At 38.3% G+C, this 24,203-nt stretch overlaps 1 protein-coding gene across 1 annotated transcript in view; it reads right to left on the minus strand.

The window, feature by feature from the left end:
• Positions 1-24,203, minus strand: part of ACSF3 (acyl-CoA synthetase family member 3) — a 219,483-nt gene that overhangs the window by 176,366 nt on the left and 18,914 nt on the right. The window contains exons 2-3 of the mRNA XM_044663171.1: positions 15,891-16,610; positions 14,971-15,126 (exon numbers count right to left, since the gene is read on the minus strand). Coding sequence (XP_044519106.1) covers positions 14,971-15,126; positions 15,891-16,583 — 849 coding nt within the window. The 5' untranslated portion in view covers positions 16,584-16,610. The remainder of the gene's footprint in view (positions 1-14,970; positions 15,127-15,890; positions 16,611-24,203) is intronic.

Below are 24,203 nucleotides of genomic sequence, written 5' to 3' on the forward strand. Positions count from 1 at the left end.
AATAACAATACTGAATGATTATCTGTGAAAACTTGGCTACTCTTAGCAATGCAATGATCTGGGACAATCCTGAAAGACTTATTAGGTAGTGCTATCCACCCCCAGAGAAAGAACTGTTGGAGTTGTATTTGTGGTTTTATTTTGGGGTTTTGGTTATATATGAGTTTGCTCTTACAACAATGACCAATATGAAAGTATTTGCATGACAATTTTAAAAAAAGTTTGAGGAAAAAAGAAAAAAGTGGTATGGGAAAAGGGGTACTAAGAAGGAGAAATAAGAGGAAAAAATGCAGCCAAGCTTCCATTCATAAAACTCCTCCAAATAGAACCGAATATGTGGAAGACTAAATCACTGTGACTTTTCTGGATTTCTTCATCAAGATTTGGTCTTCCACAGATTCTCAGCCTGATATCTTAGAATGACACAATACTCAAATACTTCAAAAGAGCTACAACAAGACCAGCCTACACCTTCCCTCCAGAAATGCTGCAGAGTCCAGTCCAAACATAAATTCAAGTCAGAAAGTAGGCCAAAAGAATGGGCAAATAAAAAAAAAAAAATGAACCTTACTATGAGCTCCTTTGTTGTCAAGGCCACTCAAGACCCAAAAGTAAACATGGAACTTTTGCATCTTTTTGAGGGGCTGGCAAGTAGGCCACAGCATATTACTGATGAGGACTATAAAGTTTATTAACAAAGAAATGAGTAATCATAAAAGGGAGTTGGTTCATCATATAGGAAAAAAGGAAGATAACAAATGAACAGCCTGACTGCTTTACTGGTACTATGAAATTTCTTTTTAAAAACCAAGAGGAAGGTCTCTACTGCACTGCAGAATTTTCTATAGCAGATATACAGAAGAACATGGAAGTAAAACTCACAGAACGAAAAGGAATGGATGAACTGTGATCTATACTGAAGAAGGTGATATCTGCAACATTAAGAAATGAGATCTTGAAATATCATACTACTCTTGTGGAGAAGTTAAGAGAAATGTGATGATAATAGATCTAGGAGAATGGCTGAATCCACCAGGGAGTCATGAATGGGCCCAGTGTCATCTTCAAGGTAGGTTCTCTCTTCACTGGAACATCCTGACCTTGGCCCAGTTGCTTCTCAACATGAATGCACTGTTCAAGTCAACTCAATCACTGTCACCACCTAAAATATATGTGCTTTAAGAGCAACTTCAATGGACATTTATGAAGTACTTAAAAAAAGAAAAACTGTTACTACATAAAAAAGTGGGGGAAGCTAGATGGCTTATTGGACTGAGAGCCAGGCCCAGAGATGGAAGTCCTGAGTCCAAATCTGGCCTCAGACAACTTCCTAGCATCATGACCCTAGACAAGTCATTTAACTCTCAATGCCTAGCCCTTACTGCTCTTCTGCCTTAGAACCAATGTATAGTATTGATTCTAAGACTGAAGTGAAGGATTTTTTTTTTAAATGGGCTAAGTAACAAACTCTTAAATTGAGAAAGTAGGTGAAAGGGCAACAAGAGACCAAAATGAAACGATGGAGCAGGGAGAGAAAGCAACCAAATTGATCTGAAAAAAAGTCTTTCTAACCAAAAACAAAATTTTTTTAAAACTTCCAAATTCCACTTGCTTGGTTTCTACCATGACTATAACAACTATAGAAAAGACAAACAAATACTTTCCTTACAAATGGACTACAGAGTCTGGTATCAATGACAAGTTCAGAAGAGGTCAAAAAAATTAATTTGTAGACAGCCTAACCAATCTCAAGATCAAGACCACTGAGAGATTGGGGTGAGAAAGAAATGTGGCTGAAGTGAAAAATCACAGTTAAAGTGACAAATAACAACATTTCCCATTGAGTTTAAGTCTAAAAGGCAAGAGCAAATAAAAGTAAATTGGAAGGAAGCAATGAGCCCATCAGAATTGGTTCTAACCTGCAGAGAGGCAATCTGACGGCATTTCCCATGCAACCAGACACCAAATCAGCCAACTGATATCGGCAAAACAATTTCCTTGCACAAAAATGAATTCTCTTGGTTTGTTCAAATGAAAATTGGTTTCAACTTGGCTGAAAATCACTAAGGAAGATGTTGATCCTTGTCAAATAACCCACAGTAGGAATCTTACTACATCCAAGAGATGCTAACATGCATCAACAGAGATTGGGTAGAAGACTTTTTTTTTATTGAGAATTCACTAGAAAGCAGATAATGGAACATTCTGAGGACCAAGTTAGACAAGATTGTCTGCAGGCTCTAACTAACTGCCTAAGAAGATATTCTAGTTTAGTTCAGCACCTCTTACTTACCCACAATACTCAAAAGTATTTCTCATTACTAAATTAATGAAGAAGAAATGACAACTTTTTCTTGAGTGGCAATTTCTTTAATAAGCAGCTAGCTGGCTCTATGGATGTGGCACTGGAACTGGAATCAGAAAGATCCAAGTTCAAGTCTGGCCTCAGATACTTACAGCTTCATGACCTTGGGCAAGTCACTTAACCTGTCTCAGTTTCCTTGACTGTAAAATAGGGATGGGGAGTTATGAGATATTTGTAAACTTTAATGCACTATATAAATGATAGCCATTATTGTTATTAATATAGGTTGAGCTGTAGTCTTACTATCCTCTAGCCTTTACTTATTATTACTATCAAACCTATGTATAGGTATAGTCATGTTGCTTGCTCAAAAATCTTCAGTAGCTTCCTATTATCTTCTGAATAAAGTTCAAGTTTTTTTTGGTTTTTTAACCCTTACCTTCTGCTTTAGAATCAATTGGTTCTAAGGCAGAAGAGCAGTAAGGGTTAGGCAATGGGAGTTACGTGACTTGGTCAGAGTCACACAGCTAGACGAATCTAAGGCCAGATTCAGACTCAGGAACTCTCATCTCTAGGCCTGGCTCTCTAACCACTGAGCCACCCAGCTGCCTCCAGGCTCACATCTCTTTGCTTAGCATTTACAGCTTTTCACAAACTGGTGCTACTTTATCTCTTACTGTTTCAAACCTGAAACTTTTTGCTCACCCTGTCTCTGGCTTTGATGCTTTATTCATCAGTGCATATGATGGTCTCTGAATTCTGTCAATTGGTCAATAAAAATGTACTAAATGCCAGGCATTGTGCTAAGCGCTAGAGATACAAAAGAGGTGAAAGACAATTCTTGTTCTCAAGCAGCTCCTAATCTAATCGGGAAGACAACAAGCAAACCAATATACACGACCAAGATTTAACAAAGGGAAAGCACTAGAATTTAGAAGGGTTGGGAAATCTGGGACTTAAAGGAAGTGAGGGAAGCCAACAGAGAGAGGTGAAGAGGGAGAGAGTCCAAGCCTGGGGGACAACCAGAGAAAACACCAAAGCAGAGTCATTCCAAACTGATGTTAAATCTATCTCAGCTACCTTCATCTCTTATTATTTCCTCCAGGCTTGAAATAAATGATTCTCTGTGCCCCTCAAACATGTCCTCTCTTTCTTGCTCCCGTGTCTTTGCTCTTGCAGTTCCAAAAACTTAGAATGTCTTTCTCTCTATTAGTCCTTGAAGAATTCCCATCCTTCAAAGCCCAACTTCAATGGCACTCCTCCATGAGCATCAGTAATGGTCATTTCAGCCTCCAATCTCACAGAATACCTTCTTTTGGACCTGGATAAACGCATCAAGTATTCATTTCCATACTTGGAATGGTTCCATCCATCCATCTATAGGAGTATGTTTTCTCCTTACTAGATCTGTCTTTTTGAAACTCAATATCTCTCCCCATCACTTAGCACAGTACTCTGAACACTCTGAAAACATCGCTGAATGTTTGTTGAAATGAACTACATTGAAAAACAGCAAGCTATCATGGGAAAAGCGCTGGGAGTCAGAGTAGCACAGTTTGCATCCCAGTGATGTAACCCACCATAAGCCATTTAACCTTTCTGGGTCTCAGTTTCCTCCTCTGAAAATTGATTTGGACTAGATTATTTTGAAGGTCCTTTTCAGCTCTAGATCTTACAAACTTCTATTAATAAAATAAATGTACAAATTAAATAAATCCTGTGAAATTAATTAAATCAAAAACTGGTTCGGGGAAGGGAAAGTTCCTTTTTTTCCCTCTCTCTTCTGGATTTCAAAAGCTTTGCTATTTTTAGGAAAACAATGCTGTTTGTTAAGAGGTTGTATAGGATCCTGGGATTGTATTCAATTCTCACCTGGAAAACGGAATCTATTTTCATAAAATCACAAGGTCTAGAGGAATCCCAGATATGAAGGAATTCCAGGACACTACCTACCACTGACAAGCATGCAGAAGAGAATGGTATAATTTCTACACTACCCCATTAAATGTATTTTTCTATTGACATGGAAACCAAGTCTCCATGCAGTGCTCAAAGAACTCTGCTCTCTCTTAAACGGTGGAAATCTCAGTGGTTAGCTCAACACAAGCTGTTCTTAGCAATATGTGAGTTAGAAACAGGCCTTTCTTCAAAAGGAAATCAGGTCATCAGTGGCTTCATCCTCATGTCTGCTAGAACCTGAAACTGTTTGCACTCCCCATGACTTAGGTTTTAATCATTTATTCATCAGCGTTACTTGATGGTCCCTCTGCATTCCAGGCTAAAGCTTTTAAAACCCTTACTATGCTACAGGCATACTGAAAGAAGCAAGTGTTTTCCCTGAGACCTGGAAATATAAATGCACATGACAGGCTCTGACTTTCTTTTTTATTTTATCCCCACACATCGAAAGATATTACTTTAGGAAGGATGCTAAGGGCTGAAGACAGATTTACAGAGAAGCAACACTCTATCACTTGTTTGAGTCAAGGTTTGGAAGAAATTATCAAACCCAATCCACCCATCAATTACCTACCCTTCTTCCAAATTTCTTCTTTGAGATTTAACTGAATTATTTTACAATTAAGTCACAGATAACTAGCTCAATATTGTCTGGAAACAGTGTCTGATGTCTTTGTGGATAATAAATTCAGAGATTTTTCTTATTTTCTATTGTTACTTTCTTACTAATTCTTACTTCTGGAAGGAAAGCAAATGCTTGTGGGTGGAAGGAAATGACTCCTCCCTTAGCAATGTACTGGTAAATATAAGAACCAATGTAAGTTTTGTGCTTTCTTCTGGTGCCCAAAATATAAAATTATATATTTCATTTTATAGGATCATTCCCCATAAGGTTATTCCACAACAGAACTCTTCATATGGTCAGTATCCCAAGAAGGACAAAAAAAACCCACAAAAAACTAAAGCAAAAAAACCATAAACAAGAACCAGATGAAAAGTGAATACACCAACCCATGGAATCACTTTGATGGCAGTGCAGTGTAGTGGAGATAGCATAATTAAAAGGAGAAGACCTGGTTCTGAATTCCATCTTTGTATCTTTTGTGATGCTAGTTACTGTTGTTTGGCTTTGGGACAAAATTTTATTGCTTATTGTCTCAGTTCTACCTAAAGCGAGGTCAGACTAGATGACCTCCAGGTTCCATTTCATCCTTAAACTCTATAATCCTATACTGGAAACAGCCATACAAATTTCAACATGATAACAAAACACATTTATTGCCCACATTCAAGACACAGGCACTTAGATGAGTGACTAGGTATAACAGATATATAATTGGTTTCCAAAGAAACAAATAGAAACACTTGGGAGAAATGGGAGTAAAATTTCCAAAATTTCACTTTTACTATAAGAATGGGTAATATAATAACTATAATAAAAGCCAATTAGGCAATATGGGATAATGGACAGAAGGCTGGAATTGGAATTATGAAGATGTGGGTGCAGGTCTCAGTTCTGACACTCATTTGTTATGTGATCAGGGATGGCCAAGTCCCTCCACCTCTCTAATATTTGGTTTCCTCATCTGGAAAATGAGAATAAGACTTCCCAAATCCCTACCTAACAGGGTTCTTCTGGGGCTCAAGCAACATGTCGCATATAAAGTAGTTTGGAAGCTTTCAAGTTATATATAAATGCCAGCCAGTACTATTATTAGGCATACTGAATGATATGAACCCTTAAACTTAACAAAAATGCTTTTGTACTATGGCGCACATAGAAATCAGATAGGACTATAATTAGTGGCAAGGAAGGTAATCACACACACACACACACACACACACACACACACACACACACACACAATAATAGCATACAGAGTAAAACTCCAGTTTTCCAGCCACTATAACTTCATTATCAATTCTAAAAAACTGACTTATCTCCTTCCTTATCTCCTTCTCCCTCCCTTCTTCCATTCTCTACCTTTCTCCCCTCTTTCTCCCTACCCCTTCTTCTTCCCTCCTCTTTCTTCCCATCTTCCCTCTGCCTCTTCTCTTCAAATCAGGGACAAGATTCATAAAGAGGAACAAAGCAAATGAAACAAAACTGTCCAATCAAGGATTCTACTATAGGTGCCTGGTGAATACATATGCCTCACTTCGCAACATGAATATGTTCTGGAAAATGGGACCCAAATAAAATCATATTTTAAAATAACTAATTTAATTAATTAAATTAAATAAATTTAAATAATAAAAATTTTAAAAATTTAAATAAATAAAAAATATGATTTAAATATGAAGTCAGCTGGCCATTTAAAGGAATTTTACATGGAATCTTTTGAGAAAGTGAAGACTCCTTTGTTGAGTAAGTAAGCACTATATACACCTTATCTTTTGTAAAAATCCAGATGACCCTGTTCTAGGCCTGTTTCTTTGGTACTTGGCTGGGTCCATGTCTTCATTAATATGGGAACTCTTCTATCAGAGCCTATCTCCTGGACTTCCTTCTCATTCTGAAGGAATCTTATCCATGTCTTCCCATCTTACCTCTGTGGAGGATCTGCTTACCTCGAGATCTTTAAATATTCTGTAGATACATGCAAAAATACTTAATCAAGGTCCAAATGGAAAAGGGATCCCTTATAGGGAGGTTCATCAGAAACTTCTGGGCTGATTGCATCAGATCTTGGAATACTATTGAGCTTCCACAATGAGATCAATAATTATTTAAAATAAATCAATGTAATACTCTATACAGGAATGGATAATGAATGAATAAGCATTTATTAAGTGCTGTAGATAAGCATTTATTAAACACTTACTATATCTGTCTAATACCATGGTAGGCACTGGAGATAGAAAAACAGACCCTGCCCTAAAAAAGTTTATGTTCTGACTGAAGGAAGACAACATATAGGGGAATGGTAGCCTTGGAGGGGAGAAGAAAAGCTGTTTGTTGGTGAGGTTACTGAGCAGATGTCCAGTGGATTAGGAAATAAAAAACCAAAAAGAATGAAAACTAAATATCTATTCTTCAGACTAGGACAAGCAGTTGGAAGACCAGACTCATGAAGTCTGTACATCAGTATATATATTTGTTACAGGCCTTGTAAGTGAACAGTGAGTTAAGCATAGAATTGAACAGGAGGAAGAAAGTTTTCTGGATTGCTCTAGGAAAAAACGGGCCATGGTTTTAATGATCCTCAAGCTGCTCATCAGTACAAAGATCCAACTTCTCAACAAAAAAAGTTCTCTGAGCAATGCTGAAGAGCTGAGGGTTTTACACCATCACAGTCTCTGAGGAATTGTGGTGCTCCAAATGGCAATGAAGATATGCATGGGGGACATAAGAAGGCTAGTGGATTACCAATGATTAAGAAATCGCAGAAGAGAACTCATCAAGGAGATGTATGATTTGTGAATGGGATCAGCCTGGTCATATAGTGAGAGGAAAGATGACAGACAGGCCAAGTGCTACCCATAAAATTTAACAAGACCTAGAAGAAGGCTTCATGTTTGGTAGATACTCTGTGGAAGGTCTATAGAAGAACATAAATAAGAATAATATGAGATAGTTAACAGACATGTCAAGATAGTTCTAAAAACTTCTGGCCAAAATACAGGCCTGAACAGAGGCAGGCCAACCAGCTCTCACATATCTACTTCAGTAAAAACTTGAAATTCATAATAGATTCAATGTTGTTCAATCATGTCTGACTCTTAGTGGTCCCATTTGGGATTTTCTTGACAAATATACTGGAGTGGTTTACCATTTCCTTCTCAATCTCATTTTAAAAATGAGAAACTGAGTCACACTATGGTAAAATCATCTTGGCTAGCTGGCTAACCCGAGCTGAAGGTAACCAATAGGCCACAGGTGAACTCAGGAAGATGAGTCTTCCTGACTCCAGCCTGGCACTCTCCACTGTGCCACCTAGATGCTCAATAATGATCAGGAAATCCATTTGGAAACTACAGGAAGTGGTTTCTTTCACTACAGAATTATACAAAAAGCTGACCAGAAACTCATGGACAATAAGGAAGGAGGCTACCAGCAAAGCTAGCCCCAGAATCAATACAAGCATACAAGCTGGCAGTTTCTCAGAAACCAAGCCAGGTCAGTGACACATGTAGCCTGTAGGGTTCTGTGCCCAGAGGCAGCAAGAGGCAAAGGAACTCCATCCACCATTCCTCTGGAAAGTCAGAAAGGCCCATAATGGTCAGAAAGCTCAATGAGGGTAATATAGAAGCCTCAGAGAATAGCAGTGCCCAATGTAGTAGTGGCACTCAGATGGGGCAGCCTAGAAGTTCTAAGGCCCCTTGCTCTCTAAGAGGACATAGAAAACCCTGAAGATCCAAGAACATAGTTTTTAGAGTCTGATGATTCTTAAATTACCTTTTCTTGACCTATTTTTTAGGTCAATTGTTTTTTATATTAGATAGCTTACATTTTCAATCTTTTGATTTTGTTCTAATATTTCTTGCTGCCTCTTAAAGTTGCTGACTCCTGTTTGTTCAATTTTAATTTTCAGGGAGTCCATTTCTTGGATATGGTTTATCAACATCTGTTCAAAATTATTTATTCTTCCTTTTTCCTCCAAGATCCATTTTAAAAAATCTCTTGCTTCATTTCTTTGAAGCATTAATGTAGTATGTAGAAATCATTTTTTCCCTTCTGCGTCTATATTTTCATTTGTTAAAGAATTACTCTCTCCCTTTGGGGAGTTGAGGGAAAGGGGGAGAATCTCCACCATACCTCACAGAATGGTTAGTGTTTTCTTTGATTTACTTATGTCTCCAGCTTTAGTTCATCAACTGGGGATTTGTGACCTGACCAGGATCTGCCCTTTTTGTACTTGTGGATAAGGTAATCAACTCTGTTTGGTCTAGCCCAGTTATATTGTGTTTCTGATTGAAACCTACCCCCCCAACTCCTACCCCTAAGGTTGTTATGAGGACAAAATAAGATGTTATTTGTAGAGTGCTTTGAATGTCTTCAAAGAGCTTTATAAATGCCAATTATTATTATTATTTTGACTGAATTTGGAAGATCTTACCAAGTTCCTCACTAAATTACTCTATTTCATCCTTTGCAACTAATGCTGGCACATTAACTGCCATTATCTTTGTGTTAGTGCAGTTGCTTAAGTCCTGCATTCAGAATCTCATGGCAATTGGAACAAACTGTTCTCATTTGCCCATATCACCAGGGGAAGTCTTCACATGCTTTGGGTAGACATCTCCCTAATTCACTAATGGGTTTGAGGCCTGTTGGTTACCTTCAGCCTGGGTTAGCCAGCTAGCCAAGACGATTTTACCATAGTGTGGCCTCTATACATGCTACAGTTTCTTGAAGCCACAGATGAAAAAGTACTTTTGAAACAGGAGTATATTCTAAGCGTAGTTCTGTTGTCTTAGAACATCATTTTATGGCAAGGATCTGAATTCAGGGGCACTCATTGGATAATGACAGACTAAAGATAGGTATGGATTCATGCCAGTGAGTAAGAAATGTTATCCCAATAAAGTACCAACCAAGTGAAGAAAGAGGATCAGAATAGCCTTCAGAGCTAACTTAAATTAGGCAGACTCAATTTCTAGTAAGGGTTGGGAAAGGAGCCACTGACACATCCATGGGGGTTGAGGCATAAAACTCAGAGGAAGAAAGAATGGCCAGTTTGGCAAAGGCAGAAGAACAGAGTGGGCAGGGTGGCTTGAGAGCCTAGCCAGAAAAGACTCTGCCTGCGTGAGATCTTCTATTAAATAAATTAGCTGCCCTGGGAAGTAAACCAATTAGAACTGATAAACCAGAGCTCTACCACAAGCCGTACCAAGCCAAATGCTTGTAATTTACCTTCATCTAGTTTGTATTCCCCAATTTTTCCCATTGCAGGAAAGAAGCTTTTGTACCCTACATCTTTAATTTCAATTCTTATTATATAAGGCTCTAAGAGAGGGTATGGCACTGGAAGATGGTCCAGACTTAAAAAGAGGAGAAAACTCTCAATCTTAGAAGAAAAGGAACAAATCATGGGGAGCTTCTGTCTAAGGATGGTTCTACCGTGGTCAATCAGCTGAAGACTCCATTCTCCTGAAAGCCAAAGCTCTCTTGACAATCAAAATTCTAAGGGTGGAGAAAGTATTTTTGTTGAATTATTTTTCAGTAGTTCAGATCTTTGTCACCCCATTTGGGGTTTTCTTGGAAAAGACACTGAAGTGATGTCATTTCTTTCTCTAGCTCATTTTGTAGATGAGGAAACTAAGGCAAAACAAGGTTAAGTGACTTGTCCAGAGTCACATGGCTAGTGTCTAAGGCCATATTTAAACTTAGATCTTCTTGGCTCCAGGCCCAGCACTCTGTTTACCATATCACATATCTGCCTAGAAAGCAGCAGGTTTTAACTGCTGATTCTTTCACTTGGCCCTGACACAGTGCAACCATGGCATTAGCATCATCTCATAAAATGCTTCCTTCCATTCTAAGTCACATGACATTCCCTAAAATGGACCTAACCACCACATCTATGTACTTTTAACTTCAAGAGATTTGTGAAATCAATGTGGGCACTCCCTCTAACTAGTACAAATCATAGCTCATCCATTCTTTATCTGAGACAAATTTTGTCCACATCTTTTTATAAAACTCCAATGCATAAACAAGATAATTGAACTCTATGTTCTTATATGATACATATGATTTGCCCATACCTACACACAATTCATTCTCAAGAAATGCTTAAGTTAAAAATTAGCATAGCATAAAAATCTTCATTTCTGATGTGTTTTCCATATATTCCTTCACAAATAACCAGTGCTATTTGTCCAGATCCCCATTTTCCAGAAGAATAAAGAAGAGGACACTCATGGGACAAATATAAAGGTGAGGGGAGAGAATAGTGGCCATCAGTAACTTAAAGCTCAGTCTGGAAAATGCTGGTCTTTAGACTGAGAATCTGTCTTGACTGAAAGGGAAAATTAACCCTACTTATTTCCATTTTAATCTTTAATTTCCCCGCAATAAGTTAGCATCAAGACTACCAGCACTAGTCTAAAAAGTCAAAGTCTGGCATGCCATTCCAAAGGACACCATCTTGTAAAGTTCATTCTTTTCATCTTTGTTAAGTTTTAATGTGACTCAGTCTGCCAGGATCTCACAGACACTAAGCAAACATCGGCCTGGACCTGAGAAGTCCATATTTGCTTATGATAATGAATGATTAATTTGATATAATAAAATGCCACAAATTATGAGTCAACTACCACAACTCTCTTGATCTGCCTCCACATAAGGACATATATGTCTGAAGTTGACTAGTCCCTTACCCTATTTCAGTCCATGTGTCAAGTGATTTACCAACCGTTCAGGTTTCTTTTTCTTTTCTTATCAAACTCTAATCGACTGGTTTCTTAAGGGGCAGTGAAAGAAAAACCTAAAGCAGCCAAACTCCCAGTCCTTCCAAGAAAACCTCAATTGAAATTGTGCTGCTTTTTTGAAAGTTGATTTCAGTAGCAAAGGGCATTCCGTAAACAGCTGGTGAAAATAGGCTCGAACTGAAAGGCAGCTTGCATTAAATTACACAAGAAAGTCTGATTTACCCTTGTGGGCTTCTTTGTAGTGCCAATCAAACCACTCTACTCCCAGGGGAGGCCCTCAAAACAGGGAGGGAGGAGGCGAGGGGGGAAAGGGCAATTTACATCCTTCAGAGACCCAACAGCCCAGCAGAGCTCTGGGGACCAAGCTGCCCGTGGCGTCTGCATCACAAACAGCCTCTCAGCAAACCCTCACCTGCACAAGGTCAGCTTTCAGGGTCAATATAAAATGTCCTCAATTGCTGTCCTCTCTTGCCCTTAGCTGTCAATCCCCGCTGAGTGCTGTGAGCAGCCTCAGGTGCCCCTCTTCCCTCCCTCCTCCAGAACCCATTCTTCAACGTCAGCTCATTGATCCAAGGATGTCGGGAGAGCAACACTGAGAAACATGAGTGTAGAAGGGGCAATCAATCACTAAATGCCACAGGACGTTGAGAAGTGTGCGTACAGCTTGGGTCCATCTCATCTTTGAGGCTAACCCTTCCTCTTCCCTTCATTAATTACTCCAACACGTCATTTAGGCTGAAGTGGTTCATCACTGGGATGGAATATGGGGAGGCAGAGACATAATGGCAGTGTTCAAAAAAGACATCCAAAGCACTGGGAATGGGGAGCACTGGAATCTCATATATACAAGAATCTCTAATTATTCAAGCAATATTCATTTGTTGTGTCTGTGTTTTGTAATATTTTGATGTATCCTTTTCTCAAAGAGAAAATATTTCCACTAGTATCAAGAAACAGACAACCCAGTGATCAACTTTGGTGAGACTTTCATGTTCACCTGGAAATAGCCTCTAGATGTCTTCATAAAGCATATATGAGACATACCTGAGATGAACAGTTGGCCAGAGGCAAAGAGTAAAAATTCTGGGGTCAGGAAACCCAGTATCAAATGTAGGCTCTCACACTTATGAACCAAAAGAACCACCATTTTCTCATTTGTAAAATGCAAATAGTAATACTGGCACTAGGTACATCACAGAGTTGTTATGAGGAAAGAGCTTTAGAAACCCTGAAACAATATAAATGTGATAATGAAGATTATCGAACATACAGCCCCAGAAAGGGACAATGCTGTGGACTGTTCAACAGAGTAATCTAGTGAAATGAAGAAAAATGACAATATCCTCTAAAAGGACTCTTACTGGAGCACAATTTATTTTTTTACCTGTCATTCAGGAATAGAGATCAAAGCTTTGGACCACAAAAGAAAGTTTGGCTTCTTCTGCATGCAAATGGTATGTGTGGGGGAGAGGAGGGGTGGGAATAAAAAGGTAAAACCTTTACTGATGCATGAATTTTCCAACACAGATACTTTAAGGAAATCCATCTTGGATCCATGCTCTCACCTGTGTTCGTGCCTTCTCTTCCCATATTCCCACTGTATATGTCTTTCCATAAAGCCTCCAAAGAGGATTCATCCAACATGGCAGAGGCCTTCCTACATGTTTTCTAGAAGTCAGTGATACCAGTGTCACTTTGGGACAGTCTCAGTCTCCCCCATTTTTAGATGCTAGTACCAACCCAAACATCTTAGATGATATCTTTTGCACCAAATCTAGGACATGGATTATCACTTGGAATATGTGCAGTCTACTGATGGTCAATATGACACCATTCACTGCTCTTTGGATCTCCTGTAATTTTTGGTTCTTCTGAGCTTTGTGGTCTTCCATAATTCACAATTTTCTAGCACTGCTGGGAAAAGTTATATCACAAAGATATGATGAAATTCACACATCCCAGAAAAAACACTGGGGGACAAATGCTCTCCAGGAAAGGTAATCCTTATAGTGAAGGAGGCCATGTAAAGTAAATTAGGGCTCTTTAAATAAACTTTAAGAAATCCTAATGGTGGGATTTTAATCTCATAACAAAATAAATATCAGTTTTTATATACTTAAAGAGATAAACTAGGGGATGTAGACTCTAAGCGATCACCCAAAGGCAAATATTAATAATATGGAAATAGATCTTGATCAATGATACATGTAAAATTGTGGAATTGCTGGTTGGCTATGGGAGGGGAGTGGGAGGAAGAGAAGAAAAGAACATGAATCATGTAACCATGGAAAAATATTCTAAATTAATTAATTAAATAAATGTTTCAAATAAAACAAAGGAGATTAACTTTTGGCAGATAAATCCACCTTAGACTTGCAGGCAGTCAAGTCCAATCAAGCCAACAAAAAGGTAAGTGCCTACATTGTGCTAAGTGCAAGCAGGAAGCAGAGATGCCCTGCCTTGGCAAATCTTTAAAGAGCCAGGTAGCCTCATAGGCCTCTCTGGCACAAAGCAATTTAGCCAAATGCCAATAAAATTTCATGTATAATATTTGTTTAAAATGTCAAGACAAGATAATTTTTGCATTTTATGATTTATTTTGAGAACTGCTATTAATGTTTGGTCATAAAATTAAGATTTCCCTTCAGGAATGTTTTAACATTTTTTCCCATGAATAAAACTCTTTGGGGGTAGTATAACATTATAATGCGAATCAATCAGAAAATACTATCCTCTTCATATCAATTTGTTTTAGAGCCATTTGTTCAGATAAGTGAAATATATCTTTTCTAGACAGTACATTTAATTACTCTGGTTCGGTCACCTCAACAATCTTCCTGCTTCACTCAGGAAGGCATAAACTCTATGACCTACATGGTACATTTTATTGTATAATCAAACCAAATTTATATAGTGTTAAATGGAGAACTATCAGTTTTCCTTGGTGAAGGACAGGGATATTGTGGGTAACTGACAAGTACAAAGAACCACAGATTTAGAGCTATAAGTGTCTTATTGGTCATCTAAACCAATCCAGGGAAGCTAGTTGTTGTTGTTGATAGAATGCAAGGCCTGCCCAGAGTCAGGAAGACTTGAGATCAAATCTAGCTATAGACACTTAATTGCTGTGTGACCCTGGACAAATCACTTAACTCCAATGACCTAGCCCTTAGCTCTCTTCTGTCCTAGAACTGATACTAAGACAGAAGGTAAGGATTTAAAAAAAAAAAGAATATGAAAATAATCTGCATCTTCTGGGTTATTAAACCAAATTATAGAGACAGATAATGAATTTCTCCCAGGTCAATTTCTAGTCTCATCAGACTTACCACTTTGGCATTGAATTCAGGTAGCATAACACAGGTAGCTCCCACCCAGAGTGGACAAAGCAACTTATTGACCACGCCGTGGACATGGTGCAATGGAAGGACATGAAGAATCACATCATCTTTAGTCCATGCCCATTTGTCAACAAGCCCAGTGATCTGGAAGGAAGAATAAACAAGGAATTGAAGAATATCAAATGACAGGGAGACATCAAGGATGCTGACTACAATTTAAATAAAAAAGCTCCTAGAAAATGGAGCTACAAGGTCCTATCAAAAGCTTTCTTATTTTTTAAAGCATTTAATCAGTGTGAGCTTTTCAATCTGAAATACACATATTGCCTAATAAGCAAGTTTCCAGAGAAATGGTCACCAGAATGATTAAAGAGAAAATAATGATTTAATTAAAAATATTTCCTTAAAAACAATCAGAAACCACTACATATAAATAAGAAATGTTAACAGAGACCATCTAAACCAACCTCTCATTTTATAAATGAGAAAAATGCATCCAGGGAGTTTAAGTAATTTACCCCAAATCACACAGTCAGTATTAGAAGCAAGATTTGAACTCAGGTCTCCAAACTCAACACTCTTTCCAAATTACTTCCCATAAAGTCACTTTATTTATTTAAAATAAGTTTCGGCCACTTAATACATTTATCATTTTACCTTATTTGCCTTCTGAAAGTGATATTAACGGTTAGTAAAAAATTATATGTAACTGTATCTTTTAATCAATTAGGAAGCATTTATTAAGTGTCTAACATCAATGTGCCAAGCATTGGGTTAGTGAGTTAGGGTGCAAAGACAAACATGAAACAAAAGAGCAAATTCTAGACTGAGAAAATAATTGGTTAAACACAAATCTTCTCCCAAATAGGGGCGGAAACTATGACAACACCACAAACAAGTCAACTCACCACCGCTTTTAAATTCTGATGTGTGCTTAGAACTCCTTTGGGTCTTCCCGTAGTCCCACTTGTGTAGATGATCATGGCGCCTCTATTGTTCCACTCTAACTGGGGAGTGTGCTCTTTGGTTGGCTCATCTGCTTCTCTGCCACAGACTGTGGATGAAAGGGGCAAAAATGGTACCCCTATCTTGGTAACAATAGGGGTTAGAAGATCCACATACTCATTGCCAGCAATGACCAAAGAGCTCTGGGAGTCTCGAATGACATACTCCAGTTCAGAGGCTGGATGCTTCTTGTACAGAGGAACAGCGATGCCTCCACTCATCCAGGATGCCCATTGGGCAATGACGTAAGACACATCATTGGAGCAGATGAAGGAGATCCTTTCTCCCTTAATGTCTCCACTGAGACAGTTGTGAATCTTGCATATTTCCTGCGACAAGCGAACACTACTATAGTAAAGGTCTTTGTACGTGTACTGTCCACGGTGGTCAACTAGGGCTATTTTGTCCCCATATGCCAAAGCTCTGGTGAACACTGGAGCATTCTTTCCTGAAGAGGTTGCCCTGGTTGTGTGCAGATGGTTCTTGAGATGGGCATGTTTTTTGAGTTTTAAGGAACCCTGCCTATAATAGGCCAGAGCATGAACCAGATGTCGGAATGATAAGTTCATATGAACAGGTTTCAAATTGATAAACATTTCACCCAGATTTATCTAGGTACAAGACTACAAAAAGAATTACAAACAAACATGTTACTATTTATACAAACATAAATATTTTCCTTACCACAAAAAAGAGGCAAATTTTGGTCAGAATACTCTTAACTTTTCTCAAAATTTGATTTAAAATAGCCTTCCAAATAATGCTAACGTGAAATTTAGCTTCATTTTCAAAGCTTAAGGTAACCCACAAAAATGAACTAAGGAAACTTTTGCAATGTAGTATTTTCAAGTGTTTAATATTCAGAGATTAATTCTTAGCAACCACTTCCCACTTTCCCATCAGATGGACAACGAGCCAGACCCTGAGCTGAAGAAGAGGAGATTGGATAGGATCCTATTTGGGAAAAAACAGAATTTTCAGTGATCTCAATTTGCTCCTTACCACAAAAGTCCACTTTTTGCCAATATTCTTCTGGTGTGGCAACATACCTATGTATCATAGCATATTAAAAATTCAAAAGAATTAAAATTTCAGAAGGATCTTCAAAGGCAGTAGAGAGGTAGGTGTAAGCAGGCTGTAATGTATTACCAACAATACCTGCACACCAGAAAAGATGAAACAGTTATCATGAAGGATCTGGACAACTGAAAAAGGAGGCAGGTCAGCTGTGTACAGTAAGAATTGTGAATGTGCTGAGCACTATATAGTAACCACAGTCAGTCAATTAATACTTTTCTTAGGCTCTTACTATGTGTCAAGCACCATGCTAAGTGCTAGAGACACAGAAAAAAAAGCAAGATTTATAGCAGCATTTTTTTTTTTGTGACAGCAAAGAACTAGAATAAAGCAAATGCCCATCATTTGGGAAAAGGATATGCAAACTGGGATACATGGGAATCACTCAATTCAGAAGCAAATGCAGCTATTATAGAGAAAGGATATGCAAACTGGGATACATGTATGTGATGGAATATTACTATACTTAAAGGAATGATAAATATAATGAATACAGAGAAGCATGGAAACACTTATATGAACTAATGCAAATCAAAGTAAGGAAAAACCTGTTAAACAATATATACAATGACTGTCACAATGGAAATGCAAAGAAAAAAATAATCAAAACTGAAAATTGTTAAAGTATAATGACCAAGTTTAGCCCTAAAGAAGACATATGAGATGAAATCTCCCTCTGATTCTCTGCACAAGTGTGGATCCAAAGGTGTGTTTTGCGTATGATATCAGGCTTTTTGACAGATTCGTCTTGCTGATTTTTTTTCTTTCTCTTTTTTTTCTTCTTTGTTATAAGGGGTGGCATTCTGGGACAGACAAGAATACATTGGGAAACAGAGGTAATGTAAAAAGTAAAGATTAATACAATTTTTTTAAACACATATACAAGAAAATTCCATGTAATAAAATTGAGATGCTAATAAAATATGTTAAAGGTAAGGTTTGAATGATTAAAATAAAGGCAAAAGTGAAACCTTATTGGATAATATGAATAACTCTGCTCAAGGAAGATCAACTCTTGTCATCAAGGAGTCTAATCCCTTGGAACTCAAAGATGAAACAAGGCTTTTTTCGTCAGCACTGCAGAAACACTCAAGCTTCCTTCTATCACATGATAACACAATAAATGGCAATTTAAAAAATCATGTGAATTTTTATACTAGGAGAGTGACATTTACTTTTTAAAAGTTCAAATGCCATGCCAAATGATAGATTGACATCTTCCTACCAATACTTAACAAGCCTCCTGCCCTTTACAACCTGGCTTCAACATTTCTTTCCCATTTCGTGGCACATCATTCCTGTAAACCTACTCTATGGTCTGGTTCAGTGACTCCCAAAGTGGGCACTACCTTCCCCTGGTGGGTGCTACAGCGATCCAGGAAAGCGGTGATGGCCACAGGTGCATTTATCTTTCCTATTAATTGCTATTAAAATTTTAAAAATTAAATTCCAGGGGGCTAAGTAATATTTATTCTGGAAAGGGGGCGGTAGGCCAAAAAAGTTTGGGAACCACTGGTCTGGCTAAACAGAACTTCTTACTCCTCCTCTTACATGATACTCCATTTCCCAACCCCATGTCTATGACTGGCTATATCACCCTTTTGCCTGGAATGCCCTCCCTCTCTTATCAAGGCTATTTAGAATCCTGGTTTCCTTAAAGACTAAGTTTAAGAACTACTTTCTCTATAAAACCTTTCCTCATTTCCCCAAATGTTCATGCCTTCCCCTCCCCAAATTAAATTGGAGTTTTTCTTGTTGTACCCAAATTTTAATACTTAACCCAGGTTCGATCATGGCCGGAGGAAGAATCACACTGACAATGCAATATGCAAGAAGAGGCTGATTCTTTACTAGCAATAATAGCTAGGGTCGCTAGGCAGAGAGGCATGCCTGAACGACCCCTTGGAATTCTCAGCCAAGAGTTTATATAGAAATGTTTGGGGAAGGGGGTTGGTACATACATAATTATCAAGGTAGTGTCAGGGACAGGTGGTCAGGAAGCATCTGGGGAGGGGGGTTTCTGGGTCAGGGGTCTGGAAGCATTTGGCAAATATACATTAAATTGGCAAATATTGTAAAGCAGGCAAACATAGACAAACATTCCTCAAGAAGGTTAATATTCATCAGATAAGATAGCTTCAGTTTTAGGTTTATGATAGGGGAAGATAAGGAAGACTGTGCTGGGAAACCTTGGGGGCTGGGGTAGCTTGCCCAGGCCAGAAATAGTTCAGTAGACTGCCAGACTGATTTTTAAATCCAACATTCTGTATTTATTTTGGATATTCAGCTACACACACACACAAACATACACACACATGCTGTTTCCACTCATAGAATACAAACTCCTTGAAGACAGGAACGGTTTCATTATTGTCTTTTGGCTGGCACTCTTAAAAGGTTGATTGATCAAGTGGTCACTCAGAAAGTTCCACAACCTCATCAGTGTGGGTTCTCTCTCTACTGGTATCGATTGACCATTTATGTTACTTCTTGACCTATGTCTAGGTCTTTGTGCAAATCTATAAAAGCACCATCCCCACTGGAGGCCTTTCTTGGGTTCTTTAATATGACAAACTGAAGTTGTTTATTTATTTTCCCTCCAAAGAGCAACCTAATTAATCTGGCAAGCTCCTAATATACCTGCGGGCTCCCTAAGTGGGCAAAAGAGGCGGCTGCCTTTCAACTCCGGTCCTTCGGTGAACCACAGAGAATGTCCACTTGGGAATGCTGCCCCCAAAGCCTCCTGCAGCTCTTTCCAGTTTTCCCTATTAGCCAAATTTAGTCTGATGACTTCAGTGTAATTTGCACATGTACCAATGGACTCAGGATCCTGCCACAGGGCAATTCTTCCCACTGTGAATGCTAAGCTAGAAGGCAATTAAGTGGCTATGTAGAAGTCTCTTTTCAAAGTACTGAAGGAGAAGGTGGGAGTGGAGAACTTTTCCTAATTACTTATGCACCAGTAATAGTTTGCAAATGAAGATTAACTTAAAAGTTCAAAAAATCAAGCTGGCCTATTGTTACCTAAAGAGTTTTAGAACCTCATTTTCGTGGAGAATAAAATTGAAAACATTTCATTATTAATGTGAATGGGTTCACTTTGACAGAACCTGTTTGGGTACCCCATCCCCTGATTCTAACAACCCTTTCAGATGTCCCCTCCTCCTTCAGGACTGTACTCTAACAGGAAAAAAAAAAGGGTATATGAGTGTCAAAAAGGCCTGGCACCTCTGGTGTGAGGGCTTGCTGGATCCTCTTAGGGGCTGCTCATCCACCTTGGTGTTCACCTCTCACTCAACTCTCATATGTAGCTCCAAGAAGCTACTAGTAAATCATCTCAGCAGAGGGGTAAACCAAACATTGTGCTAAGGATAGGGATTTAAAGAAAGGCAAAACAAAGTCTCTGTTCTCAAGGAGCTCATAGTCTAAAAGGAAGACAGTATACAAACAACAATGGAGAAACAAAATATATACAAGAAAAAAAAAAGAGTCAACATAGGGAAGACACTTAAGGGGGATCAGGAAAGGCATCTTATGGAAGGTGAGATTTTAGCTGAGACTTGAAGGCAGCCCCAGAAGCTAGAACTCAGAGATGAGAAGGAAGAGAATTCCAGGCATGATCAATAGTCAGGGAAAAAGTCCAGAGACTGGAAATGTTGACTCCTGCTCAGGCCAGTGCCACTGGATCAAAAGGTAGTTTGGAGCAGGGTATGAAGGGCTTTGAACACCAAAAAAGAGGATTTTATATTTGGGCCTGAATATGAGAAGGGATTCAAAAGAGTTTATTATTGAAGAACCTGGAATGGGCGGATACCAGCTAAAATTAACTGGGTCCTGCCAACAGAATTGCTCTAAAAAAAAGGGTGGAAGAAGAGAAGGTCCAGCAGACATTCTTATGAGCAGATGTGAAAGAATGAGGAGAGCAGTGAGTTCACACAGAAATTATAGTCCAAGAACGAAAGGATGTGTTCATAGGAACAGGAAAGTCCTATGGTAGTGAGCTCAAAAGCATTAACCAACATGGGGTGAACAGGAACAGGCAGAGAGCAGCCAAAAAGATCAGGCCACAAAGAAGCAGAGAGGAGAGTAAGGGAGAAATGAGGATATGGTCAAAACTAGGGCCTATGGTCTAGGTCTCTGGAGAATCATTTGTGCTGACAAAGGATTCTCTCTTAAGATGGAAAGCTCGTGAAAGGGAAAGTAAGAGCAGGAATCATGTAACCATGTTAACTTTTCTAAAAAATAAAAATTATTAAATGAAAAAAAAAAAGAAAGCTCATCCATTCCAGCCTCATGAAGGACAAGGCCTCAGCTCAGGCAACAATTTCTTAAATCTTTTTATCAGAAGCCAGAGGCAGTGCTATATCCTCAGGGTAAATGGAAGCTGAACAGCTGAATAGCTGTGAACATTATTTAACCTATTTATTCCTAAAAGGGTCTCTTCCTTACCCCTTGCAAAAAAAAGTTTGGGGCCAATTCTCACCATGATCCAGCTAGATCAAAAACTAGACTAAAAGAGGACCAACAGAGAGTTCTTAGAAGATGAAAGTGATTGGCCAAACAGAGGGAATATGTTGGCCCAGATCGCTCAAGTTCTAAACTAAATTTCTAAAAATCTAAATGATAACTTCACATGTATACCAGACCTTCAAAATCCCACCAAAACAATGTGCCTGGTGGGTAGGAAGAGGGAGTAAGGAAAGGCAGGCTAGGAAACCTTTGAGTCAAGTTTTTCTCTCCTGGGCTTTATCTAACAAGGTCCCATAAAGCTCTCAACCTGGGAAGCTCACACCACCTCTAGACTTTACACAGTGACCTTCCTCTTCCTTTAGTTGGCTGTTTCCTCCCTGACCTCCATTTGAAGGAGGAGCACAGGTTAACCATTATTTTATGACTAGCAGTTTTCTTAACTTTTTCCATTGGTATCCTCATCAATTCATTCCTTTCTCTGTTCAGCTCCTTTTGTTATTGCAACATGGCAAATGGCAGGGTGGAATTCCTGCAAGATACAGGGTCAAGCCTCACCCAGAGTTCTCTAGTGGGGGGTCCCCTGGAATTCTGACCCTCCTTAGAGAACTCTGGGTGAGGCTTGACCCTGTATCTTACAGGAATTCCACCCTGCCATTTGCCATGTTGCAGTTATTTTGTCTTGGAGGGAGAGTCTGGTCTCTTTTTGGCTTGCATTTGTATTCCCAGTACTTTGTACACTGCCTGGCACCTAGTAAGCATTTAATAAATATTTGTTGCATTGAAGGTTGAACACTCAAGTTTATAAACAGAATTTCTGTTTTTAAACAGAAAATCTGGTTTCTTGTTCAGAAAGATCTAGGAGGGAAATCACTAAGAAGAAATACAAACCAAAATACCTCTGAGGTTTTATTTCATAAGCAAAAGATTAACAAAGGTGACAAAAAATAAAAAGAGTCAGTGTTGGAGGGGCTGCAGGAAAACAGGCACACAAAATACTTTGTTGGTGGACTTACAATTCTGCTTTAAAAAATTAACTAAAATGTCCATACCCTTTCATCCCACTACATGGCATATACTCCAAAGAAATCAAAGACAGAAAGGCAGGTCCTAAATATATTAAAATATAGAGAGATTTTAAAAATTTTACATAGTAGCAAAGAACTGGATGCAACATAGGAATCAATCAGGGAATGGATAAACATGTAGCACATGAATATAATGGATATTAAAAATGTGTTATTAAAAATGGTGACTACAAAGAATTCAGAGAAGCATGAGGAAGATCTAGATGAACTGATACAAAGTGAAATAAGCAGAACCAGGAAAATAATATAAGTAATGACTATAATAATATAAAAAGAAAGAACAAAAAAATGAAACTGACTCTGGATAATTATAATGATCAAGCTTGGCCCTGTATTTGAGAAAATGTACCTTTCTCATCATCTGAAGTGATGAGGGGCTATAGATGTGAAACATTGTACATATGTCAGGCACAGTTGATATTTGGCTAATATTGCTGTTTGGGGTTTTTTTAATCTCTCTTTCCATTATATTTTTCAACTAACTGGAGAAAGGTGAAGGGAGGAATCTATTTGGAAATAAATATGATGTGAAAGCAGAAAGCATCAATATAAAATAAGAGAGAAAAAACTTTTAAATAAAGGGCTGAAGGTAATAAAGAGCTCAGCATAATTTCAAAGGGCAATGATAATGCATGATAACTTATTCTGCTCCCTACAGCCCAAGAACAAGATGTCACCTAAGCAATTTACCTTTGCCCTTAACTCAAAGTCTTTCCCACCCTCTGTTTCTTTTTCTCCTCATTCTGTCCATCTCTTATGTTCTCTACTTGTAGCTCTCTCAAGCTCTGTGGGGATGAATCTGATGTCCAGCAACTCCTTGCTGCACTTTGCTCTCTATTTCTTTCCATCACTTTTGTCTTTCTTTCCTTATATATTTTCTCCTAGGATAGAACTGAAGTTATATATATCATCATTTACCATGTAGTTGTTGAATGGTTGAATATTCTTAAAAAAAAAAAAAAAACACCAAACCTTTACCTTTTGTCTTGGAATCAATACTATGTATTGGTATATACGATTTTTACGAGATTACGTGACTTGCCTGAAGTCACACAACTAAGAAGTATCTAAGGCCAAATTTCAACCCAGGACTTCCTGTCTCCAGGCCTGGCCTCTATGCATAAGCCACATAGCTTTCCCATGTCTTCGTTTTTAAAGTCAGTAAGTAGAATCAATTATATTTATTTCTCTATCTAAAGCTATTATCCCTCTTCTCCACAAAAATGTAAATTAAATTGCTTTTTACTTATCTATAGCCTTCTGCTGAAATTATTCTCTGGGTCAGTGGTCCTTGATAGAAAAAAGGATTTTCAACAGTAACCTATCCAGGGGTTAACCTATCCAGAAGCTAATTTCAGCTTCTTAGAGAGATTGGGAGAAGATGTACAGCTTAGATGTTCTATTCTTCCCTTTCTCCAAAAACAATGCGGATGACTTCAGAGGCAGAATTTTGGCAAAAACAAAAACAAAAAACCAAACCAACGCCTCTATCCACTTATGCAAAACCATATATCTAGCTTCAACAGTACTACTTTGAACATTATGAGATTCTTACCCCTTATAGCTAAAGTCACATTATCTCCC

Source organism: Gracilinanus agilis, chromosome 2 (assembly GCF_016433145.1).
Source record: "Gracilinanus agilis isolate LMUSP501 chromosome 2, AgileGrace, whole genome shotgun sequence".
NCBI lineage: Eukaryota > Metazoa > Chordata > Mammalia > Didelphimorphia > Didelphidae > Gracilinanus > Gracilinanus agilis.